A 14667-nucleotide genomic window follows, 5' to 3' on the forward strand; every position below is an offset into this window, starting at 1 on the left:
CATTGGTTAGGCCACTGTTGGAATATTGTGAGCAATTCTGATCTCCTTCCTATCGGAAAGATGTTGTGAAACTTGAAAGGGTTCAGAAAAGAATTACAAGGATGTTGCCAGGGTTGGAGGATCTGAGCTACAGGGAGAGGCTGAATAGGGTAGGACTGTTTTCCCTGGAGCGTCGGACGCTGAGGGGTGACCTTATAGAGATTTACTAAATTATGGGGGTCATGGATAGGATAAGTAGGCAAAGTCTTTTCCCTCGTGTTGGGGAGTCCAGAACTAGAGGTCATAGGTTTAGGGTGAGAGGGGAAAAGATATAAAAGAGACCTAAGGGGCAACTTTTTCATGTAGAGGGTGGTACATGTATGGAATGAGCTGCCAGAGGATGTGGTGGAGGCTGGTACAATTGCAACATTTAAGAGGCATTTGGATGGGTGTATGAATAGGAAGGGTTTGGAGGGATATGGGCCAGGTGCTGGCAGGTGGGACTAGATTGGGTTGGGATATCTGGTCGGGATGGATAGGTTGGACCGAAGAGTGGGTTCCCATGCTGTACACCTCTATGACTCTAAATGTCTAATAGGTCGGAATTTGTCTGTACTGACTGCAACTAAGGCAATAAAATACAGGCTGACATTTCCTTTATTTGACCACTTATTTTACACCAAAGCCTTTTAACTCTCCCTATCTGACTACTTAAATACCAATATTCCAGTGGAGGACAGAAGAAATGCTTCAAAAATATTCTGATGCTGTCCTTGAAGCATGTCCTTGAAGCATTGTCCTTGGTGACTGGAGAAGCTTGCTACTAATCATTCAGAATGGAAACAGCTTGTCAATCAAGTTAACCATCATGCTTCAAGTCCCAATACCTAAATAATGATGGTGGCAGAGAGGAAAGAGAATGAAGCAGACCCTGCTTCTGGGACATTCACCTTACTGTACATTCTGCATTGTATTCTTAAAGGTTCATTCTGTTCAGTCAAATGAAGACCCAATGTAGGAACTTGTGAACCTGAGTAGACATCATTCTTCAATCGAGGGACAGCTAATGACAATGACTTGACTTTGTCTTGCGTTTTTTTCTGTTTGCTTTCTATCTCAAGTTCTTCCACTCTTGGGCTATGCTATCATATTATTAAATATTGACCTGTATAGACATATTCTTGAATATACTGTACCACTTATTGTAGCGGCTAATATACATATGTCAGACAATAGAAAATTTGTCAAAATTCACATTTAAACCAAACATTAAAATTCTAAATTCCATATATTATGATTTCCTGAAAACTTTAAATGATTCGGCTGGAATGAGCTATCCTTTGTAAATCTATCGTGATTGTACAATTAGCTCATGCCTTTCTAAGTGTTTGCTAATTTCATCCAGTATTACCGATTTTAGCAATCTAAATGACCTGTGAGGTCTCGCCTTGTCTCTTTTCCCTTTGTACAGAAGGCACTTCATGAGCATTTTGGAACATTAAGGGGTCTTGCTGTTTCCCTTTAAGTTTGCCATTAGTTTTCCTTCATACTCACACTTGGCTTTCCTAATCTCTCCTTTTGGCATTGCTGCTCTCATTGTTTTCTTCTTGGTTCTCCTCTCTATATTCATCATTTACCTCATTTTTAAGTCCAATATCAAACTTATTTGTTGATTTACAACCACTGATGTGCTATTTTTGCTCCTTGACCAATGAATTTTACCTGTATTTTCTGTATCTGTAATTGCTTGCCTGCTGTTTGATCTATTATTTTTCAACTAATTTCAATGAAATTCTCTTTTTATTTATTGAATGTACCAAATTTTCAGTCTGATCCCTTTGTCCTGGCATTTTGTTATATTTTCTACCTGAATCTTGTTAGGCTACATATAGTTATTATTTCTTAAGATATTTTTTCACATTTCTTACTTTTTCCGATTCGATACCCAGAACTAAATCTAATGCCACATTCTTAGACTTGCAACATCCTGACAAAAGAAACACTTCTGCATGTTTTTTTTAGAAGATTGTATACCAGTGTTAATTATAAGTTTTGTTACTCCCTATTACTGCAACATCTTCAAGTCCTACAAACCCCTTCATTGCAAATTGAACTCACAATTTGTTTCACTGTCCACTTGTGATCCTTCCTTCCCTTCAACCCATCTTATGACTTCAGCTGTTTAGGCCTCTTGCTCTGTATCTATCTCTGATCTCTCATGGCATTCTGCCATCACCTGTCTGCGTTAAGTCCCACCTTAAAACTCACTACCTTGGCAAACCTTTTGCCTAATCCCTTTGACTTTGGTCCATCTTTGTCACATTGTGCCTCTGTGAACTACTTTGAGACATTTTTATACATTAACAGCACTATATAAATGCAAGTTATGATCCGTCTCTTTGGCATTGGTATTAACAGACTCATAATAATATATGACTGTGCAAACTTCCCTCCTATAACATTCCTTTGGAAATTTGTTTGTGATTTGTACTTACCCCCAATTTGGTCTAAGTACCTTTTATTGTTTCTTAATTTAATCTACGCATCGAGATCAGTGGAAAACTTAGATTTCTTGGTCTTTAATCATGTCAATAATAAGGCAACCATGCCAACCTTTTTACCTTTTCCATACATTTTGGAAATTTCATAGCCAGGAATATTTAGTGCTTAGCCTTGCTTCAGCAAAAACCATGTTTCTATTGACGGTCCAGCATAATTTCCATTCTAGTTAGCAACTCTTGTTTCTCAGAAGTGATATCCATAGTGTAAAAAAGTGTTTCCTCTTATCAATCCATGAATTGGTATCTTTAATCTGTTTTCTCCCAAACTAGTTTAACTTTTGGCAACTGAATAATCACTTTACTGTACTTTTTAATCTTGGCACGTAACTGTTCAAACGCCTTCTATAAGACGTCTTTCTTGTTTTTCCCTTTGTTATTAGTTTCATTATGATTGATTACTTCAGCTTACTCCTGCTCCTTCTTCCAGAATCATTATCTGTTTTTTATGTCCCTTTCATTACACTAGAAAAGCAACACCTTGATACTCTTCATGTCTGAAGATCTATCCGTCTATCATAGAATCACTCTCTAGAAATACTACTTGCATTTTTCTCAACACTAGATTCTTTCCTTCCTCATATCCCAGGTAATCAATAGTTTTGCAATGGTGCTTGCAAGTTTCCTTCCATGCATTACCATGGATCTTTTTTCCCCTGAGTAGTGTCAGAATGGACAAGTATTTCTAAAGCTGTCTCTGCCAAGTTGTCATCTCCCATTTCTTTCTCCTCATTGCTGCAGCATATACTTCATTTCCTCTTATTCCACTCTCATTGCTTGGTGACTAACTCTTGCACTGCACTCAAGGAACTCTCCCTCTCCTTGTATAGTAGATTATCTCTGTGTCTCCAATTTTGTAATTTTAAAATAATACAGAGAAAATATTGGAGAAACTAGGCAGGTCTGGAAAAACTGACATGACTGAAGTCTGATATTACCAAAGAAAAATCTTATTGAACTCTAAACATTAACTCTGTTTCTCTCTCCACTGATGCTATCAGACTTGCTCACTTTCTCCAGCATTCTGTGTTTGTTTCAGATTTCCAACATCTGTTGTATTTTGCTTTTTTTTTAGTAATTTTGAGTTTGACTTATACACCAAGTTGCATTTTAGGTTTAATTACTGCCTGCTTCAAAACCATAAAAAAAGTATTAATGGCATTGTAGAAACAATAGTTGGATAGCAGATTCAGTTTCGGCAATAGAAGAGTGGTTTTGTCGTTGGATTAATGATGTAGAGACTAGGAGTTAAACCTCACCATTTTTAATTGGAATTTGGTTCTTAAAATTTGGAAATGAATGAAAATTCTGATATATGCAAGTATAACTGTAAAGCTGTTGGATTGTTCTAAAAATCCAATTCATTTACTCATGTTCTTTAGGGAAGGAAGTGTGCTATCCTCACATGGACTGGCTGAAATGTGACTTCATTCTTACATTAACATGTTTGATTCTTAGCTGCATCCTGAGCATATGGAATAAACCATTCAGTTGTATCAAAACTGTTACAAAAGCAACTCATCAGATATGAGCATTGTGTGAGCATTTTCAACACATACAGTGCAGGTCAGAGAGATTCCCATTACCAACATCCTAAGAATAACTATGGCTTGGTAATAAAATGCCAGCCTTGCCAGTCATGTCCATATCCCAAGAATGTTTAATTTTTAAAGGCAATCTGAGATATGTACTGAACCAAAGCTGAGAAAACTGCCTTCAGGTTGTACATCTGAAGGAATAAGATGAGAAAGGCTGCTCTGAATATAAACAGAAAAAAAGGGCTGAAAGCTGTGTTTACCATAACTTGCAGAATTAAACAGTAATGTGAAATAATAGAAGATAATTGTTCTGTTGTATAATAAATAAAATTACGTATCCTTGTATGTCTTGCAATTATGAAATATTGTACATTGATAGCAACAGTAAACATTTAAAACAACTACTTTGATGTAGTAGATTCCATTTGCAATCCATCATGAGCGGGTCTGGTCTCAGCATGGGGATGAGTATCTTACTTGTCCCCATCCCAATTGTTCTGTTTCTGTCATATCAGGAGGTGCATTTGGATGCAAGAGTTTTTAACCAACTTTTTTGCATGTTGATAATTTACTGTATCAGCATTTATAATGAAAACTGCCCTGATCAAGCTGTAATTGCACACTCCCATTCACTGGAGGCACTAAGTGCCACAATTAGTGGGAATCTACTTAGACTATACCTGGTGTTGTGTGATTTAAAACTAACAGGTTCAATTGGAAGCACTAACTTTCGGAGTGCTGCTCCTTCATCAGGAGGTTGTCGCAACCACCTGATGAAGGTGCAGCGCTCTGAAAGCTAATACTTCCAAATAAACCTGTTGGACTATAACCTGGTGTTGGGTGATTTTTAACTTTGTTCGCCCCAGTCCAACACCAGCATCTCCAAATCATACTTGCATTTTGACCACTTTATAAAGGTAATTTATATTGCAAATGAGAATCTTTATGTTCATTATGGAAATATTCAAAAAAAAGGACAAATATTGCAATGGGAATATCATCAGTGCATCCAGGTACAGTTAGTTCCCTGCCTGCAGACCTTCCCTCATCTGAAGTCCGCACCAGTTTTGATACACTGTGTTAAGCTACATGATTAGAGCTCGTAATATATTAAAGCATCTTGAATCTGGATGCATGCATTTATTTGTTTATGTTTATAAGTACCATCATCGTAATATTGTATTGCATGTTCTCACCTGGAAGTCTATAGCATGAAGTTGCATCATCGAGTTCCTCAGTCTGTTCTGTAGGGAAACAGCTATGCTCTAACTACTTCTGGTTCTCTGCTTTGCAAGTTGCTGTAGGTTTCTCCACATAAACAAGAGCAGAACATATACAATTAATGATAGGGACCTGGAGAGTGTTGTAGAACAGAGAGACCTAGGGTTTCAAGTACACAGTTCATTAAAAGTTGCATTATAGGTAGACAGGGTGGTAAAGAAGGCACTTAGCACTCTTGGCATCATTGCTCAGACCGTTAAGTGTAGGTGCTGGAGTTGTGCAGGACATTGGTGAGGCCACGTTTGGAGTACTGTGTACAGTTCTGGTTGCCCTGTTATTGGAAGGATATAGAGAGTGCTGAAAAGATTCACCAGAACGTTGCTGGGACTGGAGGGTTTGAGTTATAAGGAGAGGCTGGATAAGCTGAGACTTTTTCACTGGAGCATAGGAGATTGAGGGATAACCTTATTGAGGTTTATAAAATCATGAGGGGCATTGATGAGGTGAATAGCAAACATCTTTTCCCTAAGGTGGGGGAGTTCAAAACTAGAGGGCATAATATTAAGATGACAGGAAAAAGAGTTAAAAAGAATCTGAGGGGTAATGTTTTCACACAGAGAGTGGTTCATACATGGAATGACCTGCCAGAGTAAGTGGTACATGAAGGAACAGTTATAACATTTAAAAGATATTTGGATAGGTACATGAATAAGAAAGGTTTAGAGGGATCTGGTCCAAATGCAGGCAAATTGTACTATTTTAGTTTGGGAAACTTGCTCAGCATGGATGAGTTGGATTGAAGGGTTTGTTTCCTTTCCACAAAAGGACTTGAATACCCACCTTGAAACCCTCCTGCTTAATTTAAACCAGCAACACTGAAAAGATTTATTCCATGCAGTAATCTGTGAAAATTCAAGAGGCCAAGAACTAGTTAAAGGAAAAGTAACAACTTTGTTTCTTAAAGTATAATAGGGAATAATTAACTAACAACTATTTACAACTCCTTCCTCTAACCTATCTTTTACCTTCCCCTTCTACAATACTAGTCTGATAAGTCCATTAAGATTTACCAAAATTCAACTTTTCAAAAGCCAGCCAGACGTCAAATCTTCTTTTCTTCTTAATAAGGATTTCTGATTCACAGGTTACTGATCAATAAAGCTACCTTTTTAGAGAGCTATTCTCTGGGCAGTCTGCAGATATTGGTGGCGTGGCAGTTCTCCTCTCAACTGTTCAATTTTCCCTGGTCTTATACCCCCCCAAAGCGTTGGCTTTTAAGATTATCAATATACTAAAAACTGGATTGGAGTTTGGTAATTTTTCAGAGTATAATTTAAACTGATTGGCCTAATTCAAATCTGTTTTATCATTTCCAGGCAACCCAGCTAGCTTTCGACCAAGTGTTACATTGTTACCTTATTCAGAGCACTTGGTGCTGTCAGGTAGTTCTGCTAGCTTTTAACTCTCTCAAAGGTACAGTACGCCCACATCTTCATAACAGTAGCGATGTTAATACCTCATCCCACCCATCCATTATTATTAGTCACAGCAGAGGATAGCTTGATGTTTTAGGCTGGTATTGGCCAAACAGAAAACCTCCTTTTGGGGCCTTCAGTGGTTATCAGAAGCACGTACTACTAGGTCCTAACCCCTTCCCGGGGCTCTTGATCTTGACTCCCACTATCCTTCCTCACTCACTAGGGCCTGCCAGCCAGGCTGTGCCGATACCCAGCTTTCCCTGAAGACTGGAATCCATAACTACTACTTTGGGAATGCCTGTAGTCCCAGCACTGACCACCACTAAATCCTGGTGCTACTGTGACTGCAGAGCTCCTGGCCAATCAGATTGGTCAGCATCTCTTCAAAGTGGGACTTCCTCCCCAGGTAGGGAGCAGAAGTCTCCACCTTGTGAAATTGCTTGAACTTGCTGCAGGGCTGCTGAGTTCAGAGAGTACATTCCCTACTGACTCTTCCAGTGGTGGAGCGAGAATCCCTGCCATGTCAAAACCTTTCCCAGTGCTTCTCATTTAATCAGTGAGTATTTGTATAATTAGATGTGATGTGAAACCTGATGATTTAGGTTACCACTTTAGCCATATTTGTATGCTAGTAAATATCTGCAGTATATCCTGTAGGTCAGGTCACCCTCAAATGTTGAGCAGGTGAAGAAACATAAAGTAAATAATTTATTCTGTTTTATTGCAACATAAAAATGATCGGTTTAGTGTCTATCAGTGTTTATTTGAGTAGTTTATCAAAATGGAATCCCAAAAACTACTGCTTAGCCTCGCTAATGTGAGTAGTGTCTGACTGTTTTAGTTACTAGGAAACAAGCCAAGAGAGCAGCATGAAATAATTTTCAAAATCATTGGTTTCTCAAAAAGGATTCATCAAGGTGCCACACATGAGATTACTACACAGAATTAGAACTCGTGGAATTGGGTGTAATTCTGTTTGTTTTGGTTGAGGATTTGTTAACGGCGAAAAAACAAAGCATCAGGATAAACAGGTTCATTTTTGATTTGGCTGATTTGTAATTTTTGGGTCTCTCAAGAGTAAGCTTCAGCTATATGCAATCCATGTCAATAACACAGAGGAGGGCGCCAAGGGGCCCTCTTGTGGCACAGTGATAGTGTTCTGAACCCTGGACCAGGAGGCCTGGGTTCAAGTCCCATCTGCTCTAGTGATGTGTAATAACACCTCTGAACAGGTTGATTAGAAATATCTAGAGGAGGAGGGTTGAATGGGAATAGAATCTAATTTATTGACAGTACAAAGTCAAATAGAAAAGTGAGCTGTGAAGATGTAAAGAGGCTGCAAAGTGGCATTGATAAGTTGTACGAGTGGGTGAGAACATGGAAGATAGAATCTTGTGCGGAGAAGTGTGAAGTTCTTCACTTTTTAAGAAAAATATAAAAATAGATATTTTTAAAATAGAGAGCAATTGGGGAGTATTGATATTCAGAGGAGCTTATGTGTCCTTGTACACACATCAGACAGCTAACATGTAGTGACAGGAAATTAGGAAGACAACATTATATGGGCTTGTATTACAAAGGGAGTATAAGAGTAAAGACGCTTCAGTATAATTATTTAGAACCAGAGTGAGATTGCACCTGTGCAGCTGTTTATAGCTTTAGTTCCCTTACCAAAAGCAGAATATGTTTAGTGTGTAACAAGGGTTCACTGGGCCAATGTTCACTGTACAGCCCTTGTGTCTCTGCAGCCCGTTTGCTGCTTTCCATTTCCTATCTCCCTTTCTTCTCCATGCTATCACTGTCTCACTCCCTGATTCACTTTCTCGCCACTGCTCTCCCAAGTCCTTTCTCGCTGGAAGGGTTTTGGAGAAGGAAGTGGTGACAGAGAAGGTCAAGGAGGGAAATGGTGAGCAAGCAGTAAGTAGAAAGAGTCAGTAAGAGGAATTTTGGACACATTAGGTTCAATGCCAGCTAGTAGCTTTTATTCAAAAATTCACAGGTCAGAAATGCAAGCAATCTTGCACTGTAAGGATTCTGAGTCTATGAATCCTTATCACATGATTTCTTACGGGAAAGTAATTTTCATGAGGCACTTTTCATTTGGCTTGCTGTTTTTTTTGCTAGTTTCTTCCCCTGGACTGGGAGGCCTGGGTTCATGTCCTACCTGCTCTAGTGATGTGTAATTACATCTCGGACAGGTTGATTAGAAAAATAAGCTAAATAGGTAAATAATATAAATATTATAATGTCATTCATTGTTGAAAGTTTGCAAAATAAACTGCCATAGCCAATATCAGTCTCAGGGCAGCATGTTAAGCAATTCAGAATTTTACAGCCCAGAACTCAATTGTTGAGCATGTTCAAGAAAATAAAGTAATGTAGGTATGTGGGGATTATCTGATAAGGTTTAGTTGTTGTCTGGAGTTGGCAGAGGTAGATTGAATGCTTTAACTCTTCCTATGATGTTCCAACATGCTTACTCATATGTCAAAATCACAAATCGTGGAGAAAAATAGATTTAATCAGATCGTTGTTGTTCCTTCCTACAGGCACATTACTCTACAGGAAAAGTCTCTGCTTCTTTCACATCTACAGCAATGATGCCAGAAACTACGCATGAAGCAGGTAATTGGATTAAATCCTCCAGTTACTCTAAATAATGGATTCATGTCTCTTCTAGTTCGAGTTTGAGGCTGCTCATACTTTCTGCTGCCTATCTAATTAAAAACAGATTGTGCTGTTTAATTAGCACACACACATCAGTGGTCACGTTCACCTCTGCATGTCCATATCTAAAGATTCAAATTGAGAATATTGATCATCGTCTGATCCAGCTTAGCAAAAAGATGTTGGATTTTGCTATTTGGTTTGGAAAGGACAAAAGAATTGAGAAGAAGCTAGAGCAGTTCTGTAAACTTGGTGATTTGACATTTCACAGTGTTACCTTGTTACTTTCACATGTAATTTGCAAAACAGCAAAAAGAGAGGAATCAACAGTTTCTCTTAACCTTTTTAATTTCATGACTTAGCAGCATTAAAACAGTGCAAAACCAAAGTCAATGAAATGTAATGTTGGTATTGCTGCTGCCATTATAGTTAAAGGTTAAAGATCTTAAAGCAGTCATAGCTTTTTTATAAAGTTGTCTGTAAAATTGATGGCACAGGCTAAAAAATAGTCATTGTACATATTGGGACTGGTCCGTCTTTGAGTTGCTTTTTGTCATTTGTGGTCATTTGCAATATGATTTATTGGTTTCAAACCTTTCTGCAAGGGAAAGCCCCAAGACAACCATAATGCTGCTGGTTTGAACACTTGCCTTAATTGCCCTCAAGAAAACTCCATTATTGTAGCAGATTATTTATTAATTGTTCATTTTATATGTTTGCATGTGTACGCAGACAGAAATCTGCTAGGAAGTCAACTAAAACATGAATCCAATAATCCAGTGAGGCACAGTATATTTCCGAGACTCCAGTTTAAAAACTTGTAGCGGGCTGTGAAAAATTGCTGAACCTTTGTATGTGTCATTTGGGTCAGTTGGTAGTGAACACTAAAACGGGAGTAGATCCATTAGCCATGCTTTATTGTAAGCAAACTAAGAATTGTGGATGTTGAAGATCTGAAACAAAAATAAAAATTGCAGCTCTGGCAGCATCTGTGGACAGAAAGCAAAGTTTACCTTTCAATGAAGTTGACAGGTGGAGCGGAGAGGATTGACTGGAGAGATGAATACAGAACCCAGAAAGAGAATCAAAGTTACTCAGACAAAAGGGGGATAGATCGTAAGCCCAGAAAAAGAAAAGCTGATAACTGAGGCAATACGTAGGTGAAAAATAGATTGACTATGTTGAAAGCAGCCTGTGGCATGACAAGGTCTGGGGTGTGTCAATGGTTAAAGGACATAAAAGGTGGTTTTCAGGTTCTAAAATTATTGAACTTCACATTGAGTCCTGAAGGCTGCAGGGTCCCCACTGAAAATTATACTGTTCTTCCAGCTTGTGCTAATCCTTGGTGGAGCAGTGCAGCAGGCCCGAGACAGAAATATTGGCCAGGGAAACACGGTGCTGTGTTGAATGGACAGGCAACTGGAAGTTTGGGGTCATTTTATGAATGGAGGGTAGGTATTCTGCAATGTGATCGTCCAGTCTGTTTGTCATGTATCCACAGTTGAGGGGGCTTCATTGTGAACAACGGATGCAGTAGACTAGATTGAATGAAGTGCAGGTAAATTGCTGTTTCACCTGAAAGGTGTGTCTGGAGTTTGGAGTCTTGCATAGTGAGGAGGGAAGAGGCAAAAGGGCAAGTGCTGTTCCTTCTGTGATCACATGGAAAGATGCCATGGGAGTGCAGGGAGGTGTCCGCCATCAACGGCAGCAAAGCGAAGGAACTGATCGCGGAGAGTAGTAATAGTTTTTTCACTCTCACCAGTGAGGGTTCAAACACTTCAACCCACAATCCAGGTTGACACTGACTGAGTGCATTGTAGGAGGTGTCATCTTTGTATGAGATGTTGAACTAGGGGCCAATCAGCTTGCACAGCATGTTTCTAAAAATAATCATTGACTATTACCAACTGACATCTGTTTTTTGTGGTGACAATTGTTTATTTAACCAAATGATATTGAAATCAAATTACATGCTCCTTTGTTTCCTTTCTATCAACCCTTGCTGTATGCAAGCTGTTGTATTGCCAGGAGCATCATGACTGCATTTCAAATCTGCTTGTTGTATTACAACTTTCGAATGTTCTGAGAACTGATATGGCTCTATTATAATTAAAATTGTATCCATCTGTTAGATCTTTTATTGTGGAAAAGGACAAAGATAAGCCTGAAATCAAATTTCTGAATTGAGAGGAAGGCCAACTTTAATTTAATTTGGTCAGAGTGGTCTTGGAACAGGTACTTCTATGTAAATCTGTGTCAGAGCAGTGGACATATTCAAGAAGGCAATAGATTACAAAGGGATCTTGATCAGTTGGGCCAAAGGGTCGAGGGGTGACAGATTGAATTTCATTTGGATAAATTCAAGGTATTGCATTTTGGTAAAACAAACAGGGCAGGACTTTTACAGTTAATGGTAGAGCCCTGGGAAGTGGAGAGAGGTAGGGGTCCTTGAACGTTGTGTCACCTGCAGACAGAGTAGTGTGATGATACTTTGACTTTTAAGAGATGTATTTTGTCCTGGTTTTTTTAAATGAAGAGAGGTTGAGGCAGAGGTGGTTACGCGTCTGTTCCCAGTCAAAAACGTAGGCCATGGGGTTGGAACAATAGAAGCATTTTGAAAGGGTGGAGTCATGCTTCCATAGAACACAATTTTAATTTAACTTCCCACAGTTGCTGGGGTCTTGAAGCTGGATGTGGAAGCTCTTCTTCTTCTCTGTCTCTCATAACAAAAAGCTGAGATTCTCTTCCTGCTGCCAGAATTGCATGTGTGATAACCTATTTTAGTGAATTTGCCTTTGCCAAGGATGTGTATGGAATGTTACTGTGTTGGAACAAATGCTGTTTAATAGGGAAATAATCTATTGTCCTGTTAAGTTTTCCAATACAGCTAAGTTCTTCCAATTCTTCATTCTTTTGTTTGTATTTTAATTATATATAAGAATAAGGTGCATTTTGCTTCAAACCTGGTGGTTTGACCAATTGAATTACATCTAGAATGCAATGCCTTACACTTGCCTTAAAAAAAAGGAAAAGCTGGGGACCAGGCTAACTACTTAATATATTTTGAAGGAGTTTAGTCTGGCTCATAAGTGATTAAGAAGGCATCTAGCTCTCTTGCCTTATTGCTGAGACCTTTTGAATTTAGCAGTTGAGACATCATGTTGAGGTTGTGCAGGACATTTGTGAGGGCAAGTTTGGAGAACCTTGTGCAATTCTGGTTGCCCTGCTATTGGAAGGATATTATTAAATTGGAGAGGATTCAGAAAAGGTTTACCAGGATGTTGTTGGAGAGTTTGATTTACAAGGAGAGGCTAGAAAGTCTGAGACTTATTACACTGGAGCATAGGAGATTCAGGGGTGACTTTATAAAATCATGAGGGGCGTAGATAAGATGAATAGTGAAGGTCTTTTCCCTAGGGTTGGGGATTTCAAAACTAGGGATTGTACTTTTTGAGATGAGAGAGGAAAAAATATTTAAAAGGGACCCGAGGGGCAACCTTTTCACACAGAAGGCGGTTAGTATATGGAATGAACTGCCAGAGGAAGTGGTAGATGCAGGTACAGTTACAATGTTTAAAAGACATTTGGGTACGTACATTAATAGGAAAAGTTTAGAAGGATCCGGGCCAAGCGCAGGGAAATGGGACTATTTTAGTTTGGGAAACTTGGTCAAAATGGACGAGTTGGACTGAAGGGTCTGTTTTCAAGCTGTATGAGTCTGTGACTGTATGACTCTTGGGAGAGTACAGGACCAATATTTTCCAAAGATGATAAAGGATGGGACCAAGAAATCAAGGAAACCCTGGATGTTGAAGCTTATGCAGGATTGGATGAAGAGAAAAAGAGCCGTTGCGTATTTTCAAAGGAACTCATACTCAACAAGCTCCACAGTGAGATCAATTGGTAATTTCCCATGAACTTTGATTAGTCTCATTTCCCTGTATAACCAGAATCTGCCCATTTCATGGGACATCAGCATCAGTTTTGGAACCGGGGTGATCTGTACCAATGGGACAGTCTCCACCTGAACCAATCGGGACCCAGTGTTCTGGCGAAAAGGATAAATAGGGTGGTCACTTGGACTTTAAACTTGTGAGTCAAGGGGGAAGGGAAAGGGAAAGGGAAAGCGACAGGGAATATGGAGTCAAGTCGAAAGATAAGCAGCAGGTTAGCATGTGTGCAGGGTTTAAGTTCAAAGCAGGCTAGGAATGAAGCAAAAAGGAAGGATAACTTAGGACATATTACGAGAGATGTTGGAAATCATGAAGATAAGAAAATTAGTATTAAGGCACTTTACCTGAATGCTCTCAGTATTCGTAACAAAGTAGATAAATTAACGGCACAAATCATCGTGAATGATTGTGATGTGGTAGGCATCACAGAGATGTGGTTGCGGGGAGGGGGTTCAGGATTGACAGTTAAACATCCAAGGATTTACAACTTATCGAAAAGATGGGAAGGTGGGCAGAGGGGGTGGGGTTGCCTTGTTAGTTAAGAATGTAATTAACTCTATGACACTGAATGACATAGGGTCAGATGATGTGGAGTCTGTGTGAGTGGAGTTGAGGAACCACAAAGGCAAAAAAAACCTTAATGGGAGTTAGGTACAGACATCCCAGCAGTGGTCAGGACCAGGGGTGCAAGATGTACTAGGAAATAGATAGGGCATATCAGAAAGACAAGGTTACAGTGATCATGGGGGCTTCAATATGCAGGTGGACTGGGTGAATAATGTTGCTGGTGGATCCAAAATAAGGGAATTCATGGAATGCTTATAGGATGGCTTTTTGGAACAGCTTGTGACGGAGCCCACAAGGGAGCAGGCAATTCTGGACTTAGTGCTATGTAATGAGCCTGACTTTATAAAAGATCTTAAAGTAAGGGAACACTTAGGAGGCAATGTTCATAATGTTCATGATTTGGAGATGCTGGTGTTGGACTGGGGTATACAAAGTTAAAAATCACACAACACCAGGTTATAGTCCAACAGGTTTAATTGGAAGCACACTAGCTTTCGGAGCATCAATCCTTCATCAGGTGGTCGTGGAGGGCTCAATCCTAACACAGAGTTTATAGCAAAAGTTTACAGTGTGATGTAACTGAAATTATACATTGAAAAATTGATTGTCTGTTAAGCCTTTCATCTGTTAGAATACCGTGATAGTTTCACTTCTTTCATGTGTAAATCATAAAAACTTTTTTTTTAAAGTTGCATTCTCGGGTTAG

General features: G+C 39.2%; 1 protein-coding gene across 2 annotated transcripts in view; it reads left to right on the top strand.

Annotated features, from left to right (window-relative positions):
- ppil2 (peptidylprolyl isomerase (cyclophilin)-like 2) overlaps positions 1 to 14667 on the top strand; it is a 363209-nt gene that overhangs the window by 150112 nt on the left and 198430 nt on the right. For both annotated transcript variants that reach the window (XM_043716077.1, XM_043716075.1), the window contains exon 11: positions 9324 to 9399. In XM_043716077.1, coding sequence (XP_043572012.1) covers positions 9324 to 9399 — 76 coding nt within the window. The remainder of the gene's footprint in view (positions 1 to 9323; positions 9400 to 14667) is intronic.

This window comes from Chiloscyllium plagiosum, chromosome 25, assembly GCF_004010195.1.
Source record: "Chiloscyllium plagiosum isolate BGI_BamShark_2017 chromosome 25, ASM401019v2, whole genome shotgun sequence".
Taxonomy (NCBI): domain Eukaryota; kingdom Metazoa; phylum Chordata; class Chondrichthyes; order Orectolobiformes; family Hemiscylliidae; genus Chiloscyllium; species Chiloscyllium plagiosum.